This window comes from Apiotrichum porosum, assembly GCF_003942205.1.
Source record: "Apiotrichum porosum strain DSM 27194 chromosome Unknown scaffold_10, whole genome shotgun sequence".
NCBI lineage: Eukaryota > Fungi > Basidiomycota > Tremellomycetes > Trichosporonales > Trichosporonaceae > Apiotrichum > Apiotrichum porosum.
The window spans coordinates 1,009,544-1,029,800 of NW_021167117.1; the positions used below are offsets into that span (position 1 = coordinate 1,009,544).

The 20,257-nt window shown below is 60.1% G+C and overlaps 7 protein-coding genes and 1 non-coding gene across 8 annotated transcripts; 2 read left to right on the top strand and 6 right to left on the bottom strand.

The window, feature by feature from the left end:
* Nucleotides 1-294: 294 nt before the first annotated feature.
* Nucleotides 295-2,787, top strand: EHS24_001502 (uncharacterized protein; the record flags this gene model as incomplete). Its single annotated transcript, XM_028617293.1, has 12 exons — nt 295-325; nt 395-449; nt 611-654; nt 736-830; nt 889-1,014; nt 1,111-1,169; nt 1,234-1,286; nt 1,340-1,766; nt 1,846-1,910; nt 1,952-2,056; nt 2,143-2,357; nt 2,536-2,787. 12 exons carry the CDS (start codon nt 295-297, stop codon nt 2,785-2,787), a joined length of 1,527 nt encoding a protein of 508 aa, XP_028474600.1.
* Nucleotides 2,788-3,907: 1,120 nt separating this feature from the next.
* D25 (Carbohydrate esterase 4 protein) lies at nt 3,908-5,041 on the bottom strand (the record flags this gene model as incomplete). Its single annotated transcript, XM_028617294.1, has 4 exons — nt 3,908-4,446; nt 4,722-4,799; nt 4,851-4,893; nt 4,958-5,041. 4 exons carry the CDS (start codon nt 5,039-5,041, stop codon nt 3,908-3,910), a joined length of 744 nt encoding a protein of 247 aa, XP_028474601.1.
* Nucleotides 5,042-7,982: 2,941 nt separating this feature from the next.
* EHS24_001504 (uncharacterized protein) lies at nt 7,983-9,400 on the bottom strand (the record flags this gene model as incomplete). The annotated part of the gene is made up of 2 exons (XM_028617295.1): nt 7,983-9,075; nt 9,129-9,400. The coding sequence occupies 2 exons, from the start codon at nt 9,398-9,400 to the stop codon at nt 7,983-7,985; spliced, it is 1,365 nt and encodes a 454-aa protein (XP_028474602.1).
* Nucleotides 9,401-12,123: 2,723 nt separating this feature from the next.
* Nucleotides 12,124-14,126, bottom strand: PUS1 (tRNA pseudouridine synthase 1; the record flags this gene model as incomplete). Its single annotated transcript, XM_028617296.1, has 7 exons — nt 12,124-12,277; nt 12,318-12,377; nt 12,434-12,723; nt 12,788-12,913; nt 12,957-13,368; nt 13,416-13,568; nt 13,627-14,126. The coding sequence occupies 7 exons, from the start codon at nt 14,124-14,126 to the stop codon at nt 12,124-12,126; spliced, it is 1,695 nt and encodes a 564-aa protein (XP_028474603.1).
* Nucleotides 14,127-14,408: 282 nt separating this feature from the next.
* On the bottom strand, nt 14,409-14,496 carry EHS24_001506. Its single transcript has one exon. It is a non-coding gene; the product is annotated as a tRNA-Asp (tRNA).
* A 437-nt stretch (nt 14,497-14,933) lies between these two features.
* Nucleotides 14,934-17,879, bottom strand: EHS24_001507 (uncharacterized protein; the record flags this gene model as incomplete). The annotated part of the gene is made up of 4 exons (XM_028617297.1): nt 14,934-16,152; nt 16,187-17,411; nt 17,470-17,618; nt 17,716-17,879. The coding sequence occupies 4 exons, from the start codon at nt 17,877-17,879 to the stop codon at nt 14,934-14,936; spliced, it is 2,757 nt and encodes a 918-aa protein (XP_028474604.1).
* A 439-nt stretch (nt 17,880-18,318) lies between these two features.
* EHS24_001508 (uncharacterized protein) lies at nt 18,319-18,787 on the top strand (the record flags this gene model as incomplete). The annotated part of the gene is made up of 4 exons (XM_028617298.1): nt 18,319-18,349; nt 18,388-18,419; nt 18,475-18,539; nt 18,598-18,787. The coding sequence occupies 4 exons, from the start codon at nt 18,319-18,321 to the stop codon at nt 18,785-18,787; spliced, it is 318 nt and encodes a 105-aa protein (XP_028474605.1).
* A 708-nt stretch (nt 18,788-19,495) lies between these two features.
* On the bottom strand, nt 19,496-20,155 carry EHS24_001509 (uncharacterized protein; the record flags this gene model as incomplete). Its single annotated transcript, XM_028617299.1, has 3 exons — nt 19,496-19,843; nt 19,866-19,958; nt 20,042-20,155. 3 exons carry the CDS (start codon nt 20,153-20,155, stop codon nt 19,496-19,498), a joined length of 555 nt encoding a protein of 184 aa, XP_028474606.1.
* Between the last annotated feature and the right edge of the window lie 102 nt (nt 20,156-20,257).

Sequence of the window (20,257 nt, forward strand, 5' to 3'; positions counted from 1 at the left end):
CCTGCCCGGGTTACTCGGTCTTGTGGCTCCTCGTCTACATCTGCTTGGCCCCATGTCCTGGGCAGATTTTCAGGGGCTAAAGACCAGAAGGTTGCTCCCTGGGGCCGTCGCTTGCCCCACACGCACCACCCTTGGCCCCGCCCCCGTTGCCCCGCTTCTCGGCGACTCGCCCCGAGCCGTAGATCGCGAGGTACATATATGTCCACCTGTTATCAGTAGACTTGTCTCCCCACCCACCCACCCACCCCTTTCCACAGATCGAATCGACCCTCGGTCTCATCAAAGTCGTTCAACATGATCGGGACGTCCTACGGCAACCTTCACAGTGAGTCGGGGTAGTTTGGTCACAATGGCCCGTTCGCGTTCGACGACAGCGTACACTGACTCTTTTCAGATGCCACCAACCCGAAGTGGTGGAAAGACCCTGGTCTCACAAAAATGATCATTGTGTAAGTGGTACACGAAACGCAGCCTGGGAGTGGGTGGTGTGCAGAGAAGTTGGGCGGGCGTGTGGCATCTTTACCTCAGCCAATCTGCCGTGCAATTCTCCTCTGCCACATCTTCTAGAGCGCCTCGTCAGTCTCGAGGTGGCAAAAACTGACCATAACAGCGTTTGCGTGCTGTACATGAATGCCTACACTTGGGGATATGACGGTGAGTTCAGCAACAAGCTGGCAAGGCCGTGGTCGCTGCGACAAACCCAAAAACATAAAAAACTTGTACTGAACCCTCCAGGAACCCTCCTCAACGCCATGCAGGCTCACCCCAAGTGGCTCGAGTTCTTCCACTCGCCCTCGGACGGCACGCTCGGTCTCATCAGCGCCATCTTTGTGAGCTGGAGCCCCCTGCACGGTCTCTGCCGTATAATCGCTGACTCCACACGCGCAGTACTTTCCCATTCTCGTGACGTCGTTCCTTGCCAGCTGGATGGGCGACCGCTTCGGAAGGCGCATCACCCTCCTCGTTGCGTGCACAGTTTCTATTGCGGGTGCCCTGTGCAACACGTTTGCAAAGGTGAGTGAGATACGGCGGGCGATTCGGTCGATTTTTGCGGATTTTCTTTCCGACGCGCCGTTGTCGCGAATAACCCATCCACTGACACCGTCACAGGGCCAGGCCGAGCTGCTTGCCGGTCGTGCGATCATGGGTGCCGCGCTCGGCATGCAGAGGTGAGTTGGTACTGGGCTTTCCCGCTACTTTTCTCCCGCGAGCCCACCATCTAACAACACTCAGCACCATTGGTCCTCCCCTCATGCAGGAGATCTGCCACCCGCGTCTTAGGGCCCGTACGTACAAGTCATCGAGGTGCCCCCGTTTAGCTACTAACCCTCCCCCGCAGGTGCCAGTGCCATGTGGTTTATCGTGTACCAGTTCGCCACCGTCGTCGCCGCGTGGGTGTGCTTTGGCACGCTCAACTGGAACTCTATGTGGGCGTGGCGTCTCCCGACCCTCCTCCAGATCACGGGCACGTTTATCATTGTGGTGTTTACGCTGTGCGGCCAGATGCCCGAGTCGCCGCGCTACCTGATCGCCAAGGGCGAGGACGCCAAGGCCGTCCAGACGCTGGCATACTACCACAGCAACGGCGACGAAAACGACGAGCTGGTCCAGTTTGAAATGGCCGAGATTAAAAAGGCGCTCGAGGTCGACAAGCAGTCGAGCTACGCCGACCTCGTGCGCACGCCGGGAAACAGGCGCCGTATGATTGCTCTGCTGTTCATTGGTGTCTCGGGCCAGATGTGCGGTAACGCCCTCGTGTCGTACTAGTGAGTTTGCGAGTTTGCGAGTTTGGCCGGCAGCCCACCGAGCAGCCGCCGCCCGGCATGCCTTGTGCTAAATCCCCAGCCTTGCGCCCATCCTCAAGCTCGTCGGCATCACTGCTGCCAAGCAGGTCCAGGGAATCAACGGAGGTGAGCTATATGCCCATGCGACCACAACGCTCACTTTGCAGGCCTTGCCATCTTCTCCACGCTCAACTCTGCCTTCAGCGCACAGCTCGTCGAGCGCTTCGGCCGCCGCCCCCTGTGGCTGTTCTGCACGTCTGGCACGCTCGTCTGTGAGTCTCCCTGCCCACCCTGTCTATATAACCTTTTGCCAAAAAAAAAAAAAAAAAAACACCCACTCACTTGCTTCCCCCCGCAGGCTTCATCATCATCACGGCTCTGTCGGGCTCGTACGCCAACAACCCGCACAAGGAGGTGGGCATTGCGCTCATCCCGTTCCTGTACCTCTTCTTCATGTGCTACAACGCCGGCTGGATCGTCAACGGCGCGCTGTACACGACCGAGATCCTTCCCTACTCGATCCGCAGCAAGGCGCTTGCCGTGTACGTCTTCTTCCAGACCGCGGCCATTTGCGTAAGTGTCAAGTGTGGCGTGTGGCGTGTGGCGTGTGGGGTGTGTGGTGCGGTGTGTCAAAATGGGTGTGAACAACAATTTTGACTAATTTATTTGACCCATTTTCGGGTCATTTTCCCCCTTTCCTTTCCTGTTCCTTCTCCACGCAACACTGGCCTCAAACTAACGCACACCCCAGTTCAACCAGTACGTCAACCCGATCGGTCTCTCGGCCATCGGGTGGAAGTACTACCTCGTCTTCATCGTGACGGACGTGTGCTGGGTCGTCGGCGCATACTTCCTCCTCCCCGAGACCAAGGGGTACACGCTCGAAGAGGTCAACGTCCTGTTCGACTCCAAGGACGCCGCCGAGGACGTGGCCAACGAGACGGCCGTGGTTGCCGCTGCTGCGGCTGGATACAAGCACGACGAGGATGTGCACAAGGAGTGAACGGGGGAGTGGGGAGTCGCGTGCGTGGGGTCTCGTAATGGGAAGGGAAAGGGCATGAGGGAGGTGTGGGGCTGGTAGGATGGAGTGTTTTTTTTTTTTAAGTAATGCGATGCAACATAATGGGATGACTCGCGCCACCTGGCAAGAGATGGAATTTGTGGCGAGAGACCTGGGACCTTCACGTATGCCGGTTTCTATCAGCTTGGCTATAGAGCTTGTGGAGCCGCACGCGTGTCAACGCGAGTTAAGAGGTGAAGACGCGGCGCAACACAAAGAATTCAACATACCCTCCGTCCTCTCTTGGGCGCAGTGTCTGGGACACTGGGGCAGACATGTCGACACACGAGCACACCGGGCACGGCGTGTTAACGAACGCCTCGTTGAGGCCGGTTCTTGCAGCTAGCTGTCTGAGATGGTTTCGACGTTTCGGACGGTGAACAAGCCGGTTTCCGACGGAGAATATGGCTGGGCACTTGGTGAAAAAGCGAAATCTCGGTCATTTTCGACCCCACCCGCGGCCCGGATTCGGACGTTTGGACGCGCCTCGCGACGTGCGTGTGCCACCCAAGATCCCAAGACGGCGTGTGCGCGTGTGCCTGTGCCACAATCATCTCCGGTCCGACACCTTGTGCACGCTTCCGGACCCAGCTGACCGACGACCACGCGCACAGCCTCCAGCCTCCAGCCTCACACAGCAACATCAGCAACACTGCACCGCAACCGCAACCGCAACCGCATCGACGCAAGCCGGCTCGACGCCACCGCATTGACACATGCTTTTCATTGGCCTTCGCAACATGTACAATATGTAAATAAGGGGGGTTGAGGAAGGGCTTTTTAGTACGTACTAACTACTACGCGACTACGACTACTATGACTCAAATGTCCTGGTTCAATGTTCGGTTGGTTGGGGGGAGAGCGTCCGTTGCTGGAGGAGGAAAGGGGGGTGTGATTTCACAAATATCAACGACGGGGTGGAGGGGGGTTTGCAGTGACGGCGGGGCCACGGCAGGAGACATGTAAAATGTGTTTGGCTGGGGTGCATGCGGCGGGTGGAGATGGATGGGGCGGGCGGGCGAGGTGTCGATTGTATCGGGAGAGGCAAAAGCAGACAACACGCTTAGCACTTCCAGGTCGAGTCGCGGGTGCCGGGGGGGCCAATGTAGACGTAAGGCCACTCGCCGTCCGAGCCGAGACAGGTGTCGGCCGAGACGATACCGTAGCCCTTGTTCTTGAACGCGGTGAGGGCAAAGGGAACGAGCTGGTCATGGGTGTGGGGCTCGGTCGAGTGCATGAGGACCATGTGGGGGCCGGCAGTGTTGGCCGCCGAGGTGATGACGTTCTGGCCGTACGAGACGCTCTGGCCGTCGGCATCCTCAGTGTCGTCGGACCAGATAAAGACCTTCTGGTAGCCACGGTCGCGGAGGACCTGGAGGACGAGGTCGTTGTAGTTGCCGTAAGGGGGGCGGAAGTAGGTGGGCTTGAGGCCGAGGATCTTGATGAACGCGGCCTCGACCTTTTCGAGCTCCTGGTCAATGCCGTTGTAGTCGAGCTTGGTCAGGTCGGGGTGCGACCAGGTGTGCGAGGCGAGGGTGTGGCCGGCCGCCTGGAGGTTCAGGAGGGTGTCGGCGTGGTCGTAGATGCAGGCCCAGTTGTTACCTAAGCGAGAAGTCAGCACGGTGCAAAGACGTCCCATGCCCCATGCGCGACCGTGCGCGGCGTGTATGCATATGGCGGCCACCAGAGAGAGCATTGAGTAACGCCGGAGACGGACGGAAGAGGCGATGGCCGACGGGGCGGAGGCGCTTTTACAGTGGGCGTTTTGTTTGCGCCACCGAAAGCGGACGCCACACGCGGCCAAACGAACAGATCCGGCCGCCTGGCGGTGGGACCTCCCCCATGCACAGCAATCATATGGGTACATGCACACTTACCGTTCAGGAAGAAGGTAGCGTGGGCACCGGCAGCGGTGAAGCGCGACGAAATGTCGTCCTCGTAGAGGTAGGGGCCATCTGCGGGCGAGTGTCAGCGGGGGAGGGTGGTGCCATCAAGCGATCACTTACCGTCAAAGGTGAGGGCGACCTGGTTGGTGTTTTTGCAGTTGGTCTACAGAGCAGGGTCAGCTGGGGGTGGAACTCCCATGAGAAAGGGGACACAGGGAGACACGTACGATGACCTTTGCGGCACCGTTGCAGACTGCAGACGCGGACGAGGCGAGGAGGGCGACCACGGCGAAGAGGGGAGCGACGATCATGATGGGCTGGGTGAATGCAGAGAGACAATAGATATTAAACGAGTCGGACGAGACGGGGAGGCAGCAGCTGCTGGTATTATATGGGAGTGTCGAAGGGGGGAAGAGGGAGACGCCTGTTGGACGGCGTGAGGATGGTGGTGGTGGTCGAAGGGGGTGGGTTGGAAGGATGGAGAGAGAAGGAGAGCGAAATGCGGGGGCGCAGCAGGTCCTTATAGAAGGACGGATGAGGAGGATTGCCCCGTGCGGTGGGCGGTGGGGGTGGGGGTGTGGGTCAGTATACACGGCACAATCCGCAGGCATCCCAGGCAGCAGCAGGCAGTCGTATGCCCCTCCGAGCAGAGAAACGCTTGTTTGTGTGCCTTGCCGCTGCATAAGCAGGGTCAGGACGGAGACGAGACGAGCGAGCGAGAGCGATGCAGGCGGCGGCGGCGGATGCTCTCTCACACCCACCCACAGCCAAACATAACACGGGCGGTCGGGCCCTGCGCCAAGCAAACGCCCACAGTAATGCCCCCCATCAGCAACAGCAGAGGGAGAGCGTCTATACGATCCAGCACACGACCCAGCACCACATGCAGCACATGCAGAAGCAAGCAGAAGCTAGCAGCGTCGGGGCTGTACGCGGGGCGGATGTACGAGCCAGAACACGCACAGCCAACACAGTGGGGGCACTGCTTCTTTTGCCCCGGCCACACGCATGACGATGTTTGTGTCTCGTCTGCATTCTAGGAAAACGAGAGAGATCGCTAGAGAAGCAGGCAAAGGGACTCCCTGTTTGGGCCCTTTGCTCGTGCTCGCCGTATTTGCGGGGCGGGGGAGAGGGGGTCGTCATTCGAGTATACATAGAGTGTGTATAAACAACGCGCGCGGGCGGGGAACGGCATAACCCATTACATGCACCCTGAGAAGCGGCGCGGGGACGGGTGTTATTGTTTTTGTATATTCGCACCATGGCAGGTAGAGAAGGGGGCATATGCCCTAGGGATGGTCGGCCTCTCTCCCTGCATATGGCCATATGGTGGATCTCTCGCCCTCCCTGGACAGGTGTTTGTGCTGCAATTGAGCCAACGACGACGACGAGATGAGGGGAGGCACAAGGCCACAAGGACGAAGAGAGGGATCAAAGCAACGCCGAAAGGGTCTTGTCTCTCTCATCCGCCCAGCCACTTGTTCGTTCCGCAGACATCCGACCCCAGGGATGAGCACAGGCAAGTCGTTGTCTTCCGTGCAGACCTGGACCTGTTTGTGGAGCCCTCACAGTGGGCAAGAGTCACACACTCTCTTCTCTCAAGCCAAGCCGCGATCTGCTCCGCACAGTGTTGCTTTCGAGACAGGAGACGCAGGACTCACAGGAGACACAGGACTCACAGGACTCACCGCCGCCGCCGCCGCCTCCGCCGCCAAGACGGCCAGGGAGGACATATGGGGAGAGAGAGGGACCACCCCGTGGGACCCAAACAGGCTCTCGCATGCCGTGGCGGCATGCGCGCAACGACACAACAAAGCGGGTCAATGCTTGATGAGATCAAGCGTAGATGCAGTGCTGCGACGGGGCGATCACATGTCGACAGTATCGCCCCCCATGGCTCCCAACTAGCTACTAGAGAGGGCCAGAGGCGCTGGAATGACCTGCTCGCATGCCTCGTTAGCTCGTTCCGATCAGCCAAACATAATTCTCAAGCACAAGCGCGACAGGTGGGAACATGCGGCGCCCGCCGTGTGGGACCGCACCCTCTCTGCACTGTGCAGTCTCCGTCGCCGCCGGACCGGCGCACCTCTCTCTCCACCATTATCGTTACCGACCCAGCCGAGCCGCGAGCCTTGGTCGGCGGATCGCTCCAGGATCCAGTAGCAGTTGATCTATATCTCTCGTCGACCACATGACTACCCTCTACCCTTTTGCAGCGGCGGCAACATTACTGCTGTTCCACAGGCCACCACAGTAGTGGTGCTGCACAGCCTCGACATTACCACCACTGTTCGCTTCTGCGCCTCTCTTGCCCGGCAGCGCCCAGAGAACCAGAGAACCCTTTCGCAACGAGGCGTCGATCCTGATCCACCTGCATCGCCTGGACAGTGTGGGGGTGTGGGTGCCGTGCATGTCGTGGGACCGTGGGATGCATGCGGCCGAACAGCCCCGGCGCGAGATGCACTCTTACACACTACTTCGCCTTTTTGCTTCTTGTCGGCGCTGTGGGTGCACGTCAAAGGGCTACGTCTGCTTTGGCGAGAACGGCGAGAACGGCCTCCACAGACCTCGTTCACCGCCTTTCACACCCCACCGGATCTCCTTTTTGCTTTGCTTCTCGACCCCCGCCGCCGTCGTCGTCGGCCATGGGCAACGTCATCCTGGACCACAGCATGTTTAGTGCGGTTTTGGGTCATTGCCAGATGCAAGATGATGAGACACCACACCCACACCTGCCGGCAAAGGGCACCGGCGCACCGGCGATGCTACCGGGCGATGCAGAGACGGAAAATGACCATATGGTGAGACACACACGCATGGTTGTGCTTCAACCGAACCCATAGAGTTTAGCTTGTAGCACTAAGTAGCCGAACCGAACATCCGCTTGCGTCCGGCTGTGCACGTGCCGTCATGCAGTGGCGGTAACCCAGTGATCCGGTGAGTCATTGGAGTGTATCTGCCGCGCCTGCAGCGTTTGTGGCACTGGATGATGTGATCGTCATGTGCTACTAACTGCTCACTCGTGTGGCAATCCGCAAGCGAAAGAGGACACGGAAAGAGCGCGCGGGGCTGGGGCTGGGTCATCGTCATCCATCTCACACAGTGCTGCTGAAAAATGTCCATCATATACGTCTACTCGGGGAAACGATCCAACCTATGGTCATGAGCGGGATAACGTCTATTAGGCGAGCTGTCAAAAGATACAGAATGTCGGGGTCGTACCCCTCTTGGGCCAAAGGACTGTGCTCTCGTTTAGAAGACGGCGGCGGCGCCGACGAGGATGGCGCCGACGACCACACCGACGAGACCCGTGTTCACCGACGTCGTGCCGAGCGCACCCGACTTTGCGCCGGTGGACGAGGCGCTGGCGCCGCCCGACGACGACGAGCCCGATCCCGAACCGGCACCCGAGCTCGCGCCTGCCGCGCCGGTAGCGTCCGCGGCGCCTGCGACGGCGTTGGTGTTGTTGCCCGAGCTGGCGACGACGGGCGAGACGACGGCGGTGGTGGTGGCCATGGTGGTGGAGCCGACGCCCGTGACGACGACGCTCGAGCCCGACTGGAGCAGCGTCGGGGCCGCCGTGACCATGAGGTTGGCCGGGTCGACGCCGTTGGCAATGGTCGAGTAGGTGACGCAGTTGGACGTGGACGGGTACAGCGCCGGCGCGGCGGGCGTCGCCGTCTGGCCAATGGTCACGGGCGTCCCGTTGGCAGTGTACGTGAACCGCTGGGCAAACGTCGACGTCGACCCGTCGGGCAAGGGGTAGCGGCCGGGCGCGACCGCCACGTCGCCGTCACACGACGTGAATCCCGGGTCGGCCGCGTCGTTGGGAATCGCCATGACCCACCCACAGCCCAAGAGGTCGAGCTTGTGCTCGCACTCTTCGGCCGTGGTGACGCCGTTGACCACGGCCGTGCACACGCGGAAACAAAACGTCGTCGACGACACAAACGACATCCATTCCTCGTAAAAGACGTCCGAGCCGCCCCAGTTGGACGTCACGTTGCCGCCGATCGGGTTGCCCAGGTTCTCGGCGCCGTGCGGGTCGAGCTCGCCACCAGTGTCGCCCGCCACAATGTTGATTTTTGTGCCGTCCCATGTGCCGTACACCTGGGCGTACGCCGCAGTCTTGATAAAGTGCGCGCTCTTGATCACACCGTCGGGGATGAGGCTGTGGGCGGTGTTGTTAGCATGTGCTGGATCTTGGGCTTGGACGGGGAGGGGTGCGTGCTGGGTGCGTGCTGGGTGCGTGCTGGGGCCGTGTTGGGGGCCTTGGGGGGGGTCGCATCGGGACGCTTGGGACACCGGGATGCTTGGCAACAGGGGCCGTGCCGGTGCCGCATCCCTGGAGCAACCAAAGCCCTACCCACTTGTCCCCACTCTCAACTCGCTACTCACCGAGCACCGTTGCGAGGCTTGGTGCACCACGCGACCTCGATGGCCTCGGTGTTACCAATGAGCGAGTCGGGTCCAGGCTCAGGAGGCGCGTAGACGCAAAAGTCGTCGACACTGTTGATCGTGATCAGGCGCGAGTACGAGGTCTGGTTGACCTGGGCGCCGATGGGGTAGAAGGCCGGCGCATCGGGGTTGGTCGCGCCGTTGGCACCCGTGGCGATGACCTGGGCACGAGCGACAGAGGCAAGGAGGGCTGGAGCGATGAGAGAGAGCATTGTTCGGTTAAAGAGAGAGCTGGTGAGAAGGGGGAGGAGAACAAAGGGGTGACGGAGAGATGAAGAGACAAGGATGGGGGGAAAAAGATACATAAACCAGCTTGGCATTGGGCTCTTTCTAGTTGCTTGGTATGCACCTACGCAAGCCGCTTGGCTCGCCCACCCCACGGCCCACGGGCCACAGCACCAGTTGCGCCAGTGCGAGACAAGCGTCGTTGCTGGCTGAAAAGAATGCAGTGCATCTGGGTGGCTTTTTTTTCTCCTTCGCCCCGGCTCCGCCTCAATACAAAGGCGCCGCAACATGAAGACCAGCCAGCCAGCCACACCGTATAGTCTGCGATCTGTGATCTGTGACGGACCATCCGGAACGTGGAACCTTAGACACCCGTCGCTCCCTGGTTACACCAACGGAAGGGACGTGCAAACGTACGATACGGTGGAGACAAGGGGGGGGAGTCGGACATGTGAACGGGGGGTGGCCCGGGGGCACAGGGGGGGGGGAAGAGAAACAGGCCCCCGCCCGTCTGTGCTCGTATCTATCAAATTGCGATGGCGGGGCGGAGACGGTGGGAAATTGGCCATGGGTGTGCGCACCATGTGCGTCTTGGGGAGCGCACAACACAGCGACAGGAGCACAGGAAGCGACAGGAAGCGACGGCCACTGTGTCCCAACTGTTGTTGTTGTTGCCGCTGTTTACCGCGATGTGGGCTGAATGACAACGCGACAGCCACCCACCCACCCCCCGGTACCTGGAACGCGACGCTTTGCCGTGACGACCGGCCAGAGCGGAGCAGTGTTGGTCAACGAACACTCTGGGGCACTGGCCCAGTTTGTTGCTGGCCACGCCGTGCAGATGCTGTCACTGCATGGTACCGAACAGCCCTTGTCCCCCCTCTTGTTCTCTCTCTCCCCCCATCCGGATCCAGGAAAAAAAAAAGAAAACACTCTCGACCTCGTGTCGTGGGCGTGGTGTTTACGTTGTTTACATTTTTGTGTGTTCCCAATTCAACGAGATAGCGTGGGCATGGCATCCGCAGCGCGGCGCCGGTTCATCCGCAGCCAGCCCGTGGGCCCGTGGGCGCCCGTGTTTCGCTCCTGCAATGCACAGACGTGGGTTGTGCAGCATGTGCAGCATGTGCAGCATGTAAGCCTGTTCCACTCCCTGTGCATCGCGCTGCATACGACACCGCCCCCCGCTTGACCCTTTCGGGGACGGGCCGTGGCGACCTTTTTGCGTCCCGTCCGCGCCGTACCGCCGTGTCCATCCCTGCCCACTCCCCGTTGAAGAGCGGCTGAGGCGATTATCGCTCCGAGCGCGAGCGCTGTGCCAGAGCGGGCGGTTGTGGTGTGGCTTGTAAAAAGCTTTGTATTGGCCAAGCGTATTGGCCAAGCGATCTGTTTAGATGGTAGAGCTGCTAGCCTTGCTTGGCACACCCGTCCGGCATGCAGAAACCCGGCCTAGTCCCAGCCAAAGAATGAATTCCTTGTACCCTTGTGTTTGCCCATGAAAAGAACATGCGTGTAGAGTAGTGTGGCTCGCCAAGAAGACCAAACAAAAAAAGGTTAAACGTGAAACCATTCCCACCTTTTTTGGACAAACATAACGTCAGGCACCGTCGGGCGCGGATGGGTTGGTGGTTGGTACTGTACGTCCATACGATGGGTGGGAGCCTGGCAATTCTAGTTGGACATGACGGAACAAAGTAGGCTCTGGGGGGCCGAGATCGCCCAGCCGCCCTCGGCCAGACGGGCCAGACGGGCCAGACCCGCTTTTGGGCGGGAACCGGCTCCTCGATCCTCAGACCACGCCATGGCTGTGGAATGGAGTTGTGGTGTGGGTGCAGACTCTCGCTGTCACTGCCACCAGGCCACCATACACATATGGCGACATGGCTGCACTGCCATGTTCTAAAAGTAGATCCCACCGCCTTGGCGTGACATGGCAGCCGGCCACCCGACTGTATCGCCAAAGGCCGTGAACGACGTGCTGGAAAATGGTAAAATGAGGGGACGAGGCGGGCGTGAGTATGTACGTGTGCACAGTGGCGATGCAGAAGCGCTGAGGGAGGATGGGTTGCTGGGAACGGGTGCGGCGGTTCCCCGCATGGTTCGGACCCCACACCCGCGTCTCCCAGATTCCAGCTGAACTAGCGAGCTAGCGAGGACGGTGCAGGTGACCTTCCACTCGGCCCCAGCGTTGCCCGCGGACTACAGATGTCGGCTGCTCTGGTCATGGCGGGCCAGTAGAGTGGCTCACAGATCACAGACACGATCGCCTCCCGCGCATGACACCAACGGCATCGGGCTGCAGCGGGCTGCCAACTTGCCTCGGCAGACGCGGCTGCAGAGATCTCGTCGTCGCGTCGCGTCGCGTCCTCGTTCGCGTGCGCGTCCAATACTCGTACTTCCGGCGGTATAGAATCTGATGCTGCATCGGTACATGTTGTATCTGTAGTTGTGTATCTGGATATGTGCTAAAAGTAACCACCACGAGGCACACGCGGTGCATAAAGGACAGCTCCGTCGGACTGGGGAAACGGGTCGCCCGTTTCATGCCCCAGTGGGGGGAGGTGCTGCAATTGACCGAGAGAGCATGCTCTTGACGACAAGGCCCCCGACCTTGATTCCCGGGGCCTGTGTACAGACAGTCACAGTCCCCAAGGGCCTTGTGCTGTGCATGCACAAAAACGCCTCGGGAGAGTGCTCTCCGTCCCCCACTCGTCTATCCCTCGACGTCCGAGTTCATGTCGAGACCGGCGTCCTCGGCATCACTGTCCTCGCCGCCCTCGGGCGCCTTGCCCTCCTTGCCCTCCTCGCCAAAGTACTTCTTGCTCGTGAGGGTGACAAGGGCGTCGTCGGGGATGGTGCCGGCGGTGCTGCATGCGTCAGAACCGCAAACCTCGGCCATTTACTCACTTCAAGAACGCAAATGCCTTGGTGGCCGTGCAGTCAATCTGGCGGATCCACTTGTGGAAGCTGGGCTCCGTTTAGCACCACCTTCACTGCCTCCGGGCTCGCTCCTCTCCACTCACGTGTTGGTCTCCAGCTCGACCTCGCGGAGACGCTCGTAGATCCAGGACACCTTGAAGGCGTGCATCTGGTCTTCATACTTGCCAAAGTCGACATACTCGCGGACCTCGTCGCCAGACTTGGGCATGGTGCGCGCACGCTCGTTGTAGGTCCTGAACTGGGGCTGCTCGAGCAAAAGACCGAGAGGCGGCGCCTTGGGGATGTGGATGCGCTTGGGGCCAAACGTCTCGTTGAAGAGCGCGACGTTGGTGCCGGTGCGGCACGCAAGCATCGCGAGGGACATCATTTTACGCTTGAGCCGGTTTTAGCAGCAGTCCTCCCACAAAAACCTCCTCCTTCTCAACTCCACTACTCACGATCTGGTGGAGCATAAAGCTCTGGCCGTGGATGCGGACCGAGATCCACTCAATGTCGCCGTACACGGCCGGGTCGCGGACCTCGAGGCTGATCATGAAGCGCTTGACCGAACGGTCCTTGTAGGGCTTGCCGACCGTGTAGTTGTGGAAGTTGTGGGTGCCCTTGTACTTGCGCGACAAGCTCGCGGAAGCGGCGCAGAGTGTCCTCGTCGACACGCCATCCACGGCGGCGCTCAAACTCGCCACGGGCCTTGGGGTCGACGGAACCGTCGTCGGTCTCGGCAGGCGGCACGGCAGCGTTGACAAACTCGGCAGACGTCTTGACCACGTCGCGCCATCCGGGCGACACCTCGTCAAGCGTCTTGGCGAACGGGTCGTCCGAGGCCGGGGGAAGGAGGCAGTACGACGGAAGGAGGTACTCGTAAACGCGCGAGTCGCACGCAGTGCGAGCCTGGAACGACTTCATGGTGCGCACAAAGCCCCACATGCGGATCTGGTCCGGGAGGAACGAGTTGACGTAGGCAGTGAGGTCCGGAAACTCGGCGGGGACGGGGGGGTCGAGGATCATCTTGAGCGAAATACTGTAGCAAGTGTTAGAGAGCCAGGTCTTTCTTGCAGCGCTACTCACCAGTTACCGGCGGCGTGGACACCAGCGTCGGTACGCGCAGCACGCTGGACGTCGACTTTACGGTGGTCGGCTCCATTCTCCTCGCTGACGGCACCGGCCTTGATGAGAGCAGCGAACAGGTCGCCTTCAATGGTCCGCGACCCGTGGGTCTGGCTAACAACAAGGTCAGCCACCAACACCCTTTCCAGACAGTCCGTCAGTCGTCACGTACATCTGCATGCCCGAGTAGCCAGTTCCGCAGTAACCAACCAGCACGGCGGCGCGCTTCTTCGGCAGACGGCGCTCGCCATCGCCCTCCTCTCCCTCGGCCTTGACGGGGCGAGCCGAGCCAGCGTTCGCGGCCTCCTCCTCGTCCACGGGCCCCTTGGGCTTCTTCTCCCATGGCTTTCCGCGGCGGCCATGCTCACGGCCCTTGGCCTTGCGCTCCTCCTTCTTCTGCTGCCAGTGGCCCTTGGCGCCGTCCTTGCGAGGCCCGCCGTGGTTGCCCTTGCGGTCGAAGCGGCCGCGCTTGGCGCCGGCCTCGGACGACCCAGCGTTCATGGCCGCCTCCTCCGAGGCCGCGGCGTCGTCGCGCTCGCGCTTGACGGGAGCAGCGGGGGTGGTGTCATTGGCCTCGCTCTTGACGGTGACAGCAGGGGCGGCGGCGGCAGCCGGGGTAGGGACAGCGGCAGGTGCCGATACTGGTGCTTGTGCTGGTGCGTCCTCTGCCATGGTGGATTGTGTGTGTGTGATGTCAACAGGATCCATCTGCTGCTTCTTGTCCAAAGAGGCTCCCATGAAAGTGAAGGCATCGGCGCGCGGGGGTTACTCAAAAGTTCAAGTTTTGCCACGTGACTGCGGGGACCCCACACGCTAAAAGCAACGCTAACGCGCTAAGGTGACCCATCCACCCGTCGACATCTTTCACTCGACAACAACTTTCTCTTGTCCATGCCAAAACGTTTGCTTCCACCACGCAGATGCATAGCAGACGCCTGGAAAGCCAAAAAGGAACTTCCTGACGGAGAATCGAACTCCGATCTCCCGCGATCATGCAGAATGCAGTGACAAGCGAGCATACTAACCGTTATACGATCAAGAAGGCCATGTTTTATGCAAATCTGGTATCGGCTCGAGCTGAGGCTGTTTTATTTGTCAACGACGCAACGCAAGACTTGGGCGACACCGCTCCTTTGTTCTCCTTCTGCGTGGCTTCAAGGAGAGCTTTGTTGTGAAACATTCCCGCCAGCAACGGGCACGAACGAGCGGGCGGAGTGTAGACGACGAATGAGCGTCGGAGACACGGGCGCTCGCGATCCCTCGGCTCCTTCTCTGCTCGCTCATAGTCACAAATGACATCCCGTAATCTACACAGCGGGATCTAGAGTGGTACATATAGTCGATGGTACAACTAAGCTTCTTGGGGGTTGGGGCTTGGGGGCGTATGGCTAACGCGTGTGCGAGTTCGGCTGCTGCACGTCCTCTTCTGGTCGTCCTCCATCACACATGATATTCCGTCTCACTCTCTTTATCTTCGTCTCAGGCAATACGCAAGATCTGGTTCTCCAGACTTCCAAAGTTGCTGAACAGTATGCGGTCGTTCTCGTCTTTGCGCGCGCGGTGGCAGATCCTGCACTGGCACTCGCGAAGCGGCTCGCGGGCGCGGTACCACTCGTCGCGGATAATGGCTGTCGCACCCGGGCCGAGCTTGACATACGGGCAAGGAACATATGGCGCGTACCCGTCACTGAATTCTGACTCATCAAACTCAGAGGACATGAGTGATGACGAGGGCGAGACGGCACGTGCGGGAGAGTCAAAGTATGGGCTCCGGATGCCGGTCGACTCGACAGAGACGGGCGTGGCAGATTCGGTCTTTGGCGCAACAGGAGGTTCTACGGGCGCCAGCGTCGCCATAATGTTTTGCTTTTCTGGCACTGGTGTTTCAATGCTGGTGACGACCTCGTCTTGGCATGTGACCTTGATGTCTTCGGCCCGGGCAACTTCGCGCTCAGCGCTTGCGGTCACGACATCTTCACAGACGGCGTCTCCCTTGTCCCCGTCAACCAGTTCATGCTCCGAGGGGGGACGCGACTCGTGGCGGCGGGCCGGCCGCTGCTCACGCTCGTCGTCTTCGGGAGACTTGCGCTTGCCCAGGTTTGGTGAAGTTGGGGCATCGCCAACGCTGCCGTTACGGCTGATGGCGACATTGATGTCGCCGTTGAGTGCCGCGCCATCGATGACATGCGCTGTCACGGCAGCCTCGTCGGCGAGCTGGATGGTGCCAGCCAACAGGTCAGGACTGTCGTCTGGCGTCACGAGTGCGGGCGTGGAGGAGCCCTCGCTCGTGTGCGATGTCTGGCCAGAACTGAGGCGGGGGCGCTGCGGACGATCCTCAGACGCAAACTTGTCTTCTTCTGTGGACTTGCGCTTCCCCAACTTGGGCGACGTCGACATTGGGGACACGTCGGCAGGGGGAGTGGCTTCTGGTGACGTTGACAAGGCGTCTTCATCGCGCACAGACGAGCTCCACCCGTCAACAATGCCAAAGTCCTCGTGGACGTGGGATTCATCCAGGACCAGCTCGATATGCGGTGACTTTGGTGCGGAACGTGGCGACTCGGGACCCACAGCAGGCGAGGAAAGGTCGGAGACAACGGTACCACCACCGGGATCAGAGGGCGTGTGGGCCACAAGTGTCAGCGAACGCGTGTTCGCCAACCCGCCATCAATCCACGCCTCGTGAAGACCCCAGAAACTCGAGGATCCTTTCCATGTTCATACCAGCACACTGTGTCTCGGCAGCGTCGAGGTTTTCGCGGCTCTGCATGCGGTGACATTCGACAATGTCGTAGAGGGGCTGGCGAATGCATTCGCCCAGCTGAGACGTAAACTTCTCGTCCATGGCGGCCAAGAGGCGGCTGGAGGGAAGGTAGTACTGGCTGTGGATGGCTGGTGATCCGAAATGGAAACGACCAGTGAAACGGTGGTCCGAGATGGCAAGAGGCGCGTCACTGTGGGGGTGGCGCACGTCCTGGGCAGTGAACCGAGTGTGGATCGTCTCCGGGAGTGACATTGCCTGTTCGACCTCGTCTGATGGCATGATCCAGTATCCATTTTGAACGCGGTCGTTGATCCAGTAGTCGATGCACTGGTGGACGAGCTTTTCGCGGAGGAACGGCCAAAGGCGTGGGGGCTCCATGGATCGGGACCGCTCATAGTCCTCGCGCCAGTCGTGCTCGGTGTACTCTCTGGTCTCAATGTCGTTGGCCCACAAGCGGTACATGTATCCGAGGTCGGGTGGGTCGCCGGCGCCCATAGCCCAGATGCGGTTGCAGTATTGGTTCCACAAGTCCAAGTCGTGCGGCGAGGGACGTGGCTGGCGAGTGTCATAAAAGATGCAACGGAGCTTGATAAGGTGACGTTGGAGGTCGGTCATGCAGGCCTCGATCTCGACCCAGCGCGTTTGCTGCATGAGGCACATTTCGTCAACAGCACGCTTGGCCATGCTGTCGACTCGGCCACGGCCAGCCAGGGTATACTCGCGATACGACTGCGTCATATGGAAGGGCGCAGTGATTCCCAAGACGGGACCGCCACGGGCGCACTCTACCAGTTCGCGACGAACGGCGACTGCCATGGCTACCTCGCGACAGTGGTAGCAGACGACCCAGCGGCCGCGGGGACGAGGGCGTCCGTGTTCGTCCTGGTCACCATTTTCACTTGGCTTCAGTCCAAGGTGCGAGTTTGGGGGGATGGGGTTTATGCGTAGGCAATGCGTGCAAAACTTTTCCAGATGGTGCCTGCAAGTTGGCAACTTGCCGAGCATAGAGGTCATTGTCGTGCCGTCTGCCGAGGTGACCAGCCGGCGGTTGGTAATGATCATGCAGGGCAAGCACACACCGTGTGTCGCCTTGTGTGCCAGATCAAAGAGCGACTGGGACTGGCGCGCGGGCTCGTCCTTTACATCGGGACGCAAGATCAAGAGATACTGTTGCCAAAAGGGATGCGAGTCGACTGGAACCATCATCAGCAACCGTGAACGACGGTGATCCACGCAGGCGAGGTTACATACCGGCGTCGCGCCAGCCGCTCGACACGAGGCGGAGGCCCACGAGCGTCTGGCGACAGAGGACGGCGAGGGCAACAGGAACGTTCGGCTGGGGGATGCGGCGAACGTCGCGTTCGAGGGTGTCGGTATCGTTGACAGTGGTGAGGATGTTGCTGAAAAGGAAAAAAACGACGTCAGTGGTTGGTCGACTCAGGGGCGGGTGGCGAGCGAGGGGTTGTGATGATGATGATGATGGGTGACTGGACTCACTGGATGAGATGTGACGGGAGGTTGCCCCAGCCGTACTGATTTTTGTTTGGGCGTGCGCGCGAGCTCTTGTTGACAGCATTGTTTCCCGGGCGCTGCTGCGTCTCGTGGCCGACCAGACCTGGGGCAGGTGCCATCAGGCTTGGAGGTTGGGCGGCCGACGACATGTCAGCGGCTCGCGCGCGGTGAGCGCCGGTGGGAAGGTGTGGGGAAGCGTGGGCTGCGCGTTGTGTTGTTTTGATGGGTACGGTGTAAAGGGTGAACGAGAGCTGTTTGTGTGGACTATGTAAGAGGATGAGGCGAAGGACACAAACAGAATGGTGTTGCGCGGGGTGGGACGTGACGAGACAGATGTGGGTGTTGATGATGATGATGATGGATATCGGTGGCCTCTGGCAGAGGGGGCTGAGTCAGGGGCACGCAGCGGTGTGGTGGCCACACGGGCGGGAGCAAATAATATAAACAGGGGGGATCATATTAGCAACAACAGTAATTGTTACGTAATAGAATGTGGCGGAGCCAAAACACCTCCACTTCAATGTTCGGATCGTACACGGATAATGGAAACGCTGCGTCTGGCTGTTTCGACCACTACACTGACACACCATGGACTTCTCTTTCGACCTCGTCGCCTCCAGTAAGCAAACGTTGGTCTCCTTTAGCTGATAGAACTAGAATGCGCTGAGCAGATGGCAAAGTACCAGCAAGTAAGCTTCCCCCTACCGGTCGTAGAACTAACGCCAGTGCGTTCTGAACAACCAGAACGGCGACTGGTCGACAATCTGTCGTCCCGAGGGCAAGGCTCTGACAGCCTGCGCTGACGCGAGGTGAGAGTAGAGGATTACATCTGACCTCACACACGCCGTACTGACGCTCTCCGTCCAGCGTCCCACACCTCGCCGATGTGAAGCGTCACTGCGCCAACCCCATCCTCAACTACCGCGCATGCCTCGAGGCCAACGCCAGCGAGACCGACGAGGCTGTGCGGGAAAAGTGCTCGGCACCCCTCAAGGCTCTGTGGGACTGCACCGAGTCCCGTCGTGCAGAAATTGCCGAGCAGTCCAACAACAACTAAGGTCGAAAGCGCCGGAAGGCCGAACGGCAGACGCCAAACGGCCGGGGCGGACCAAAGTGCCACCGCAACTCGGCGCTGCTGCACTGGTCAACTGGTTTGGAGCTCGTCTGAAAGGTCCACCAGCAGTACGGCACGCCTAACAATACTTTGACGAACACCATCTCCGAGGACCCTTTCCACGAACCGAGCTTCCCGCGCTCCACTCCACGTACCTCCACGTACTTCCGGAGTTGCTCCGCTCTTGGGGGGGTTTTTAGGGGAGTCAGGCGGACATTGGGCGAGATGGCGATGTAGCATTTCCCTTCACAACTGCCCAGCTCTGGACCGCGGGCAATGGACTGACGTTAACGGACAGACGTGGCCACTCGCTAGAGGCCTGAGAACTGTCGTACTCAGCGTACCTACTGCAAAGAAACACAGCTGTAACCGGGGAAGCACAGATTCACCCCACCATACTGACTATGCTACCTATGCTGACAATATGCCGCGGTTGTGCCTTTAAAATGCATTTTTGGTACAACGAGTGTGAGTTGCGGGAGACGAAACGACAGGTCACAGCCAGTGTAACCAGCGCATCTCCGTCGCAAAAGAGTAAAAGGGGGTTCTAGTAGTATGGGCCTCTCCCACCCCCATCCAGGGGGACCCCTTCAAGAGGTGGAGAGCGGGTTTCTATACGCGGCGTTGTCGTGACCAACGGACGGGAACAACTTAGTTCCAGCCGTGGTGGTGGCCGTGGTGGCCGGAGTTCGAGTTCGAGTTCGACGACGACGACGACGACGAGCCGGCGGGCGTCTCAGCGGCGGCAGCGGCGGTCTCGGTAGACGAGTCGACGGCGGCGGCGGCGTCGGTGGCAGACGAGTCGGCGGCGGCCGAGGAGGCAGAACCCGAGCCGGAACCCGAGCCCGAGCCGTCAGTGTACGACCAGCTGATCTGGAAGACACCCTGGTCGAGGCCACCCGACGCAAGGGCCTGGAAGAGGGTCTTGGACATGTCGAGCGAGCCGTAGGCGCACGAGGGGCACTCGTCGACGACCTGGGCAGTGGCGGTCTTGCCGTTCTCGGGTGTTGGTAATCGCGACCCACTTGGCGCACGAGCCGTCGAACTGCGCGACGTTCATGGCGACGAGGTAGTCGCTGGGGTTGTCGTTGGTACCCTCACAGGCGTTGGCGCCCTAGGTATAGCGTCAGCAAAGTGGTTGCGAAGTGGTTGCGCTGGTGGTATAATGTGGCACCACAATAGCAAAAGGACACTTACGACATCGTACCAGGTGGCCTGGTACTGGACATCGTTGCGAGGCGACATGGGGGCGGGGGCGGCGAGACCGGTGGCGGCCATAACCGAGAAGAGGGCAAGAGTCTTGGCGTACATGTTGATAATGTGTGTTGGTTGAGAGAAGGTGGTTGGGCTGCGTTTGAAAAGGCGGCTTGGACGGGTTTGATGTTTTCGGTTCTTCACAGAAGAAGGGAGGCG